Consider the following 9,980-nt stretch of genomic DNA (forward strand, 5'->3'; position numbering starts at 1 on the left):
GGGTGGCTGGCATTTTGGGTTTTTAATAAGCTCTCGACATATGGTTAATGATGAGGTAACTAATTATTTATAACTGAGTTCTCTGATTGCATCTGTGTCTGACGGAGCCCTGCTTGATGTGAGACGTGTGAATGATTGTGAAAGCACACCGCGTCACTAGCATGTGCTGAGTGGGACACTGCATCAGCAGTCAGCCAAATTGATGGTCAGGTAAGATCGACAACTTACGCTGCCAAGCAAATTGGAATGATTAAGCAGTTAAACAGCATAAAAAGAAAACAAGCTCAAATTAAAAACAAAATAGTATAGCTGTATAATTATACTCTGGTGTACTTTGAACATCACTTCAGCCTTTGGCAAACCTTAAATATGAATCCTTCTAGTAAAATCTCCAGCTGTAAACAAACCAAGCCTTAATGCTGTGTAAATCATTTTGGTAACCAACCAAATGAAGAGAAGGTGTCTGCAGTGGCTCTCAAGATGTTTCAGTTTTGGTTTTATATAGTGTTTGTATCAATATATATTTGTGTAAAAAGCAGGCCTGAATTTCTGTAAGAAACAGAGGGTTGGGATTATGAACCTCATAATATTATATTTCCAGCAGTAACATTTGGTTTAGGATATGTCCTAGGTAGGTTTTTGTAATCCTATACCTGTCCTATACCGATTTTCACACCTCTGCTTTTTTCACACTTGCTTTTCTGTATTTTAGCATCAGCTTAATGTTTCATTGAGTAGTTGGTACACTGGTGGGTGGCACAAATAAACAAAAGTCAATTTAAGGACACGATTCATCTAAACCCAGAGGTAGATTAATGCAAAGTTATTAGCCTAGTGCCCCTGGAAACATCAGGGCCCCACCCCACCTCGGGAAAAACAGAACTGTTAAATTCATTAAATCTGGCTCGCCGATCGATCCGCCGGTACTTCCCCGCCCCCAGCTGGGCAAGCTTTACCGCCAGGGCCCTGCATGCTGATTAACGGATTATTGATGTTGCATCATTTATTATTCTACCTCGTCTCTATTTCAGCCCAAAAAAGAGCTCAAGTGGCCCGTGTGGGAAAAGACCTCCTAGCCAGCAGCCCCAGGTTATGTAAGTTTGACACCCCTGGGTTAGTTAAAGCCTGTCACCAGCCTGCAGTGCATAGCTGTATAAAACATAAGAGTTTGATTTTTATAAAAGCCTTGTTACTGACACGCTAAGCTTATAAGTTCACATCGTGGACTTCGAAAACTGTGAATAAGTCTGCATATTTTATGAACATTAATGTTTGTTGCTCAACAAAGAGGAAATTAATAAAAATAATTTATCCTAACTGTATTATGTTGTCTGTACTTCCATAATTACAACACAAGACTTAATTTTTTTATAATTTGTTATTTACAACAAACAACACAACACTTTTAATTGGATGGGCCAGCTGTCAATCACAGCTTTAAGTCCTCGGTTGAAGTCTTTAGTGTAATAGATAGCAGTTTCTTCATGTCGTCATGGCAGCCAGAATGTGGCAGTGTGCGGCTCAGCGGGATAGGACTAGAATCTGAAAGTCACTGGTTTGAGTCCCACTGGTTTGATGTCACCAGTGAGCCCTTGAGCATGGCCCTTAACCCACAAATGCTCCAGGGAATGTCTGACACTGCTTTTTCAAAATAAATAAATGAATGAATATGTGGCTTTGGATAAAAGCACTGGGTAAATTAATAAAACGTAAGCGATGAAGACCAATCTGGTAGCAGGTCTAACACTTAAGGCAGCTGGAAAGTCAATATTTTCTCATTTATTAATGTCAATGGAAAAGCTTTATAATAACTACATCAGCATAAATACATGTATACATATAAAATGTGCATTCAAAAACAAAAAAGTAATGAAATTTGAGTATGCAAGATTTCCTTACAGGTTCCATGCCAAGAACGCAATAGCTCTGCTAAAATAAGCTAAGAAAAAATTTCTTCTACCATTGAAATCTAACTAAATAATCGCTGCATCTACATTATTAAATAGGAGTAGATATTTGCCTTCAATTCATATAGACATGCCTGCTCCACAAACTGTATTTGTAAGGCACAGACCTGGAACAATTCCTGGCCATTCCTTAGTGTTCTGAGAATGGCTTACCTGACCTCATGGATCTAATGCATCCCCTATTGCATTCTCTAATAACAATAAACATTTATCAGCACAGTTAAAAGTATTTCAAAAAAATTCAAACACATTACGGATATACTTATGGCTGGTGCAGTATGTACTGCTACAAATATATCATAAATTAAGATTACAGAGCATTAATGTTTTAAAAAACCATTAGCAATGAAGCTTGTGCAATATGAGTGCATTCAATTTAACACTATTATCTGAAACATTTTTTTTCCCAGAATCAGAGCATGTGTCAAATTACAGCTTTCTGGTAAAATCTCAAGTGAGTACTGCAAGAAGCGGATCTCTTTAAATGAAACACAAAGCAATTCCATTTTCAATTTCCGGAAGCATCTTCTGTGATTAGTGTTTTTCACATTTTGAGTCTGTCAGTGACAAGTAGTTTAAATGTAATTTACTAACGACCTGTGAGTCAGTGGAATGCTCGTGTGCATAATGGATAGCAGTATAGTGGTATACCTTTTTAAGTGGGTCACAACACAATGTCAGCCTTCATTAAGCATTCACAATGCTGATGTAGTTGCAATTATAAGTGTTATAGGTGCAAGAGCTCTGGGTTATTTTTTCATGCAACATTTAAGTGCTCAAAATGGAATTTTCATATTGACCTTCATGATACATATCTTATTTACATGAACAACATTTGGTTTTATAAATAAATTATTAATCTGCATTAAAACATGAGTGTTTGGATAGATTCTCCTCCTATTGTAAAATATTGTACCTTGTGTGATTTTAAAACCTCTGCTTCATTTGTTGCTTTCTGACAAATTTAGCAATAAATAATTTTCACGTTACAGAAATTCAGTCAAAAACACCACACAGATGCATATAAACATAGGTCTGTACACACATCATTAATTGCTAGATAAAAATACACTTAAAATCATTTTAATCATTCTTTGGCAATGTACACCCCTGTTCTCTTGATTCCCAAAAGAATTATTATTAAGATTATTACTTGCCACGAGAAAACCAGTCGATATAGCTTTTGAATTACATGACATGGCAAACTGAAGCCATTTTACACTAGTAGATTCTGCAGGACATTGAAATTACATTCCCAAAATGAGAAAATGACTCTTCTTGGCGCAGATGGCAGCTGATTTCTGAATGGTGAATCGCTGCTGCTCCACACATCTTGGTAACTGAGGAGTATATGCTGACCAACTTTGCATTTGAAGCCTTTGGAAAATAGAGTTCTGCTTAAATATTCAGCCACACTCATCATGGAACAATCTAATTATATGAATGATTTTATCCAGTGATTCTGACATCTGTGAAAACAAGGCTTTTACAGTTTTGTCTCAGGAAAATAGCTCCTCTCATTTTCACGTGATCTTCCTTCTGTTTCCAAGATAAAATTGTTTTAGCCAAGAAGAAGCCAAAATACTCAACACTCATTTTCTGTTTGTACCTACCTTTCTCCCCCACAAATGACAATATTCATAAATTCCTTTAATACCCTATCAATGTTTTCTTTTTTTTATCTTTGCAGTGCTCAGTACAATCATATTCATAGAACTGCTACAAGCAATAAAAATTAGGCATTGCACTCTTGCCAAAAGTAAATACAGGACATTCTTCTACTAAACATTTACATTTAGTATTTGACAATAATTAAATGTATTACAGTAATTTACATCATTTATGTTTAGGAAAGTACCAATTTCATGAGGAACCTTTGATCTTTCAGTTTAACAGATTATTTTCAAACAGGAAAAGATGTTGTTAATTGGTAACTGTCAGAAAAGGTTTCTTGTTACTAAAAGTTTTCTAGGTCAGTGTTTTTTAACCTGGTCCTCGGGATCCCCAGACCATATTTTTGCTCCCTACCAGACAATCCACATTTTTGCTCCCTCAGGATCAAGAACATGGACTGTCCGGAGATCCCCGAGGATTGGGCTGAAAAACACTGTTCCAGGGTGTTTAAAAACCCCAATCAGTGATTTACAATTTGCAATCAATTAGCAATGATTAACTTTCTGAAAAGCAACACACCTGTTTCAAGTTCACACTAGGTGGAAGGGAAATTGACAATAAATGACATTGTTAAATGACTCTAACGTAGGATATGTTGTCATCAGGAGCAGTTTGCTCTTTTACAGTCATTAGGTTACACATAGTGTGATGACAGTAAACTATAATTAAAGCAGTTTGGGAAATTCTTCATGAGAAGGAATACGGGATTAGAAGTGTTAAAAGCTAATTATGGCTATCTCTTCCAAATGGACACCACCAGTTAAAATGACTGTTCATCTGCAATGTTCTTCGTAATGTAAGAGAGCTGTGCATTGGGACTACGAATCACAACATGCATTGAAAGCCCTTGCGTCAATATGGTGCCAATCAGTGATATGAACAGACTTTTCGTGGGACAGGTGGTCGAGTGGGAGGGGGGGGTCATAGACACCTCCTGCTTTTTGCCTGATGGGGGGGGTCCTATGTAAATTTCTAAGATTAGCTGGTGGGTCCTCCTCAGTAACGTGCCACAATGGGGGGGCATTATTAGCAGGATGTAGCTAATGGCATTATAAAGCTCTTCTGTTTGATCTACTAGCCGCTGCATCCGAAATTTCCCTTCGTGGGATTAATAAACATCTTCATATCTCATCAGCGCCTCTTCTATACTTGTAAGCTGTTCCAAATAGTGCTGGTAGTCTTGTATTTTCAACAGCTGTCTAGATCTCAGTTGGCTGGGAATGATGTGAATCAGTGAAGGATACATCTTCCGTATTTCATTTATCTTAAAAAGCAGATGTTGCGGCCAGTTGAAAATAATCTAGGATTAAAGGTGAGTAAACCTAGGTAATGCATGGAGAAAAGGACATACATTTTAAGTCTGAAGTATAATAATCGAAATTAACTGAAATGCTAGTTACCATCAGTTCCTGACATCCACTGAAGACGTAAAGCAGGTGCCTAATATTGGCAGAGTACTGTTTAATTCTAATCCTGTTTTAAGCTAATGGGAGGCCAATCTCTGGTGAATTTGTCTCTCCCTGTGCTTAGTTTTATGCTTAGTTTTATAAATGGCAAGAAAAATTACTGAGAGTTCACATTCTTGTTTGTAAATTCTACAAGCTAGACCATACATTAGACAGAGTATTTACATGTTACTAAAGATAATTACATTTTACCAGTAGTTACACTATTTAGCTGGCTGCATTACAGCTAGCTGATTCACTGACTGAATCGCCACACCAGACACAACACTGAGAATGTCATAGTCTTGTTTTTACGTTAAATCCGGCTGGTCAGTATAAATACGAGCTCTAAGATGAGCTGTAAACCTGGCTCTTGTCATACATAGCAGCTTCTGTTCTCACTCCTTATGGTCTGGACTCTCCATGTAGCCTGAAGTGCAGTCCATACTTAGCCACACCCTCAGCATCATGGCTCCTTAAATTCATTAGGTAGTGAAAAACAAACAGAAACATGGAACACTTATGTACAGATAAGAGCATACATTCATTTTCTTGCAGTACTTTAGAGAGCACAATAGATCAATTTTCCCTTCTCACTTCATCTCATTCTGAAATACCACTTACATGGTGGATTAGATATTCTTAAAATTTTCAGTTCTTTAACATAACAGAAACCATTTTCTGTGATCACAAGGACCCACTGCTGGTGCTTTTTATTCTGCTCTGTGGAAAAAAAATATCCAGCCAAACCTTACGTACATGCAGCCTTCTGTGGATGTAAATGTACAAGTAATCTTTGACGTTCTTTGAAGGACTGAAGTGCTGCTTCACAGTGTTGATAAAAACACGTCTCTGGCGTGGTGCTGTACATTCATCTGGTCTGGTTGCCAGAGAAAATCCGAGCCCAGAAGATGTCTGAGATGTCCATCAAAAGCTGACTGAATGTCGAATTGACGTCACATGCTTCAGCCGCGGACGAAAAAAAAAATCCGTGCATAACATCCTGACTTCTTCATCTCTGAACTTCCAGGTGAGGAGCCAAAAGCCACTTACTACAAAGCTTTCAACCACAGTGCCAATTACAACATCAATAAATATAAGGAAGTATTATGTGTTTATAATTTGCACTACATTTACCTGTAATGTACCTTAGACTTATCAAGGATAGGTTTACTTTTCTAGTTGCGATTCAGGCAACTTAAATTAATCATCCTATAGCATAGACCTATGTACAAGCAATGTTAACAGCCTCCAATGAGTTGAGAAAACAGCATTTACCCCCTCCTCAAAACTCTCTGCTGGTTTATATAAGTGGCTTAAAAATGGTGTCATCACAATCTGCCCCCCATCCAACTTAGTGACCTGGTTGTTAAGTTATTCCTTCCAGAATGCTTTTGTCATTGATTATCCAGGTAGGTGTTGACCTGCTTTGGCATTACTGCTGGTCGCACCTCCTCCGGTGCCCATAAGTCAGCTGCAGGGTCGTCAGCCGGGTTCCACCGATCAGCAGCGTTTCGCCCCTCTGACCCTGGAACGTCTTCTGGTGGCGGAGCAGTAACAGGAACATCTCCTTGCCACCTCCTGCTGCAGAACCTTGGCTTAGGTGTCATCTCCCCACTTCTGCTTGTTTCTCCTCAACCAGAGCCAATAGCTGCTCATTTAATAGTAACCTGTTGGTGATCTCACTGATCCATTCAAAATGTGGGGAGTCAGTTTTCAGTGACCAACATCCTAAGCTAAAAAAATCTCTCCTTATCCATCTTAAAAACACTTGCACAATGGAAGCCTATGGAGAATACCTATAGACATACCAAATTACTCTTGCTTTTGATTAGTCTGACTTTTTACCAAATTCTCTGTAGAAAACCAGGTTATGGAGTTATTGCTGTTTTTTTGCCATTTTTATTATTTATTGTGTTTTCTGTCCTATTCCTGCACCTTCGTTTGTATATTTTTTCACATGTTTTATACATCGTGTTTTAATCCTTCAGTCTACTGTAATGCATTTTTTATGCTGTATAGGTAAAAGTGATGCAACATATTTATTATTATTATTATTATTATTAGTGCTTGTGATAGTAGTCAGCATGTGATGCTTTGCTATGTCTGATCATTGCTTTTCTGTTATGTCATTATCAATGGCTGGCTTGTTGAGAGCGTCTAGGGTTCCGGCTGGTTCTTTATGCCCCTCTTTGGAGAAGTTGGATACTGCTGTGGCCATCTGGCAGAACTTTCGAAGTAGGATCTCTCTGAGCAGCAGGTATACCCATGGGTCGAGGATCTGGTTCAGAGATGCCATGCGGATGGCGGTCAGGAAGAAGTTGCAGTCGACCTTGGGGTCCTGGCCACAGCTGGATGGGACCACATTGGTCTTGCACAGATGTGAGGACCTCTGTGTTAAGATCATCTTCAGCATTAATATCTAAAAAAGGAAGAATGCCACATTCAAATGGTACAGAGAAAATACACTTTTATTGAAACTGCATTACTTCACCCCAATTAATTAATAATAATTATGGATAAGCTGTAAATTATTAAATTAGAATAGTATTCTCAGTTGTGACTTGACAAATATACAGGACCCATTTAGACTTTGCTTTGTCTGAGTATTTAATTGCAAGTTTACAAAGACCCTACCCACATACTGTATGGAAAGATAAAGAAATATTCTTATAGCACATTGTTAATATTGCTATGCCATTTAATATCAGGGCTGAGACAGACTACATAAATATATTTCTAATAAATCTAGTTAAATTTGCAGAAAATTTGATTAGTGCTGATGTAATATAAATATTAGTCACAGAGATCATTTACTGGCTAATTGAGGTCTTGCAATGTTCCTGCAAGTGTCGTCGATACAGGCTAAATCACCATGAGATATCAACAGAATAATGCAATATCAACAGGATAAATCCTGTCCCTGAAGCTAACATTACTGATGACCCCTAATACAAAGGAGTTCAGTAGAATTACCTACTAGTCAATGTTCTATCATTCTTCAATAACAATTGAAATATGAAGGGGGTGTATAAAACAACATAAAAACCACATGGAAAAAAGGGCATTAACTGGAACTTAATTATAAATACATACACAATTACAGAAGTCAGTCATATAAGGCTGAATGCCAAAGAGGTGACAGCAGTGAAGGATGTCAGACAATCAGCACCAATGGCTTGACTTTGATGTGTGTGAAGCAGCATGAAAAAACTAACAGAAGCTGGACAAGGCTAAAAAGTCAGAGTACAAAATGAAGGCGCATAAGTCAAAAAAACTGCACAATTATTTAAAATATCACTCCACACACAAACAAAACATGCCTTATGACAGCATTTCAAGAAGGAATGAACCTGTAGTGAAAACAACTGCTGCTTTTTAAGTCCCTGATATCAATGCATTGTTAGGTGATTCCATTGTTTTTTACACTTCCTGTCCATATCATATCTTTATAGATAAAAAAAAAAAAAAAGATAACAGTAATCAGCTAAATGTAGAAAGGCTGGATTATGGATACATATTTCAAATACTGATATTAAATTTAGTAAGGGCTTAATTGTTGCCAAATTGTATTTTTTCCTCTTTGATTTTCAATTATCCTGTCTGCAGCATCTAGGTTTCCTTTTGATAGCCCACATTCATATCCTATGACCACATATTTCATTCAAATATAATTAACAATCACGCAAAACACATCTCCTATTCCACACTCCATATTTTATTCTAACTACAGTACACTGTTGACGAGGATTCATTGTAAATAGTACTTTGTCATTTTATTAAATACTCAAATATCAGGACACTAAACGTTTGGGGTTTCTTTTTTGTATGCAGTGGTTACGTTAAACTTTCCTACTAAATGTTAATAATACCCCACCGTCCCTGAACAAGATAACTGGGTGGAAAGATTAATGTCAGCCTAATTGTTTCAGGGCAGGGATTTCAAACGTCCAATATTTATCTTGCTACGTCAGGATCCGAAATGTATGCTACATGTTGCAGTAATACATACCAATAGCGGGGACCAGCAGATGACCAGCACGCACATTATCCCCATCAGCTGAATGACAGTCTCCATGGTTAATTTCTCCCACTGCTTTGCCGTCTGGGACGAGCCAGGCTTAGTTCTGCAACGGGTTAAGAGGAATCTGATTGTGATGGCGTTGCAGAAAACAGTAACAAGTAACGAAAAAATTCCCAGCACAGCAAACGTGGTAGAAAAAAACACATTCCCGAGAGTGTCCCTGTCACCAGTGTCAATAAAACACCACGTGCCGGGCCACTGCAGCTCATACTTGCCGACACCAGCAATGGGTAAGAGGGCGAACAGCAAAACAAGGCATGAGATGAGCGCCAGAGCTGATTTTGTGATACTTGTTTTCATGTGGTTGGCGTACCAGAGCGGGCATGTGATGGCCAAAGTCCTTTCAATCGCCATTGAGCTAGCCAGGAAAAGTGGGCACAATCCAAACATAGTCATGCACACCCCAAAGAAAGCGCACAGTCCTCCACTGGGATCTATCCGCTCCCATTCTAAGTCCGCCCAATAGACCGATATAACTATAGGGCTGGTGAGGAGCTGTCCAGAAAGATCCGTCAATGCCAGTGAGCCAATGCAGAGAAGAAAAGACCTTTTCCTCTTGTCCGCTTTATTCCTATAAGACCTGTACACCAGCAAGAGAGCCAGCGAATTCCCAACCATTCCGGTTATCATCATTGTAATTGGGAAAGCCACGGACACGCAGCGGCTGATTTTCGTGCTATTAAGGAATTTGGAAACGTTGTATTCCGTCATCCTTATAGCTGACAGGTTGTACAGGGTGCCCACAGAGCTGCAGCTCTTGGAGTTCTTCATAGTTTTTCATAAAGGCATTGCACTGGTCCCCGACTCCAC

General features: G+C 38.5%; 1 protein-coding gene across 1 annotated transcript; it reads right to left on the reverse strand.

Moving 5' to 3' along the window:
* Positions 1-1,759: 1,759 nt before the first annotated feature.
* Positions 1,760-9,980, reverse strand: ptger3 (prostaglandin E receptor 3 (subtype EP3)). Its single transcript, XM_023840466.2, has 2 exons — positions 9,099-9,980; positions 1,760-7,508 (listed from the first exon to the last, which is right to left on the reverse strand). The coding sequence occupies exons 1-2, from the start codon at positions 9,939-9,941 to the stop codon at positions 7,197-7,199; spliced, it is 1,155 nt and encodes a 384-aa protein (XP_023696234.1). The 5' UTR covers positions 9,942-9,980; the 3' UTR covers positions 1,760-7,196.

Source organism: Paramormyrops kingsleyae, chromosome 15, assembly GCF_048594095.1.
Source record: "Paramormyrops kingsleyae isolate MSU_618 chromosome 15, PKINGS_0.4, whole genome shotgun sequence".
Taxonomy (NCBI): Eukaryota; Metazoa; Chordata; class Actinopteri; order Osteoglossiformes; family Mormyridae; genus Paramormyrops; species Paramormyrops kingsleyae.

Excerpts from the sequence above, each read along its gene's own strand:
- ptger3 (XM_023840466.2), bottom strand. The coding sequence starts at position 9,941 with ATGAAGAACTCCAAGAGCTGCAGCTCTGTGGGCACCCTGTACAACCTG. Across the intron at positions 7,509-9,098 it reads TCTGCTGGTCCCCGCTATTG|ATATTAATGCTGAAGATGAT; the intron begins GTATGTATTACT and ends TTCCTTTTTTAG.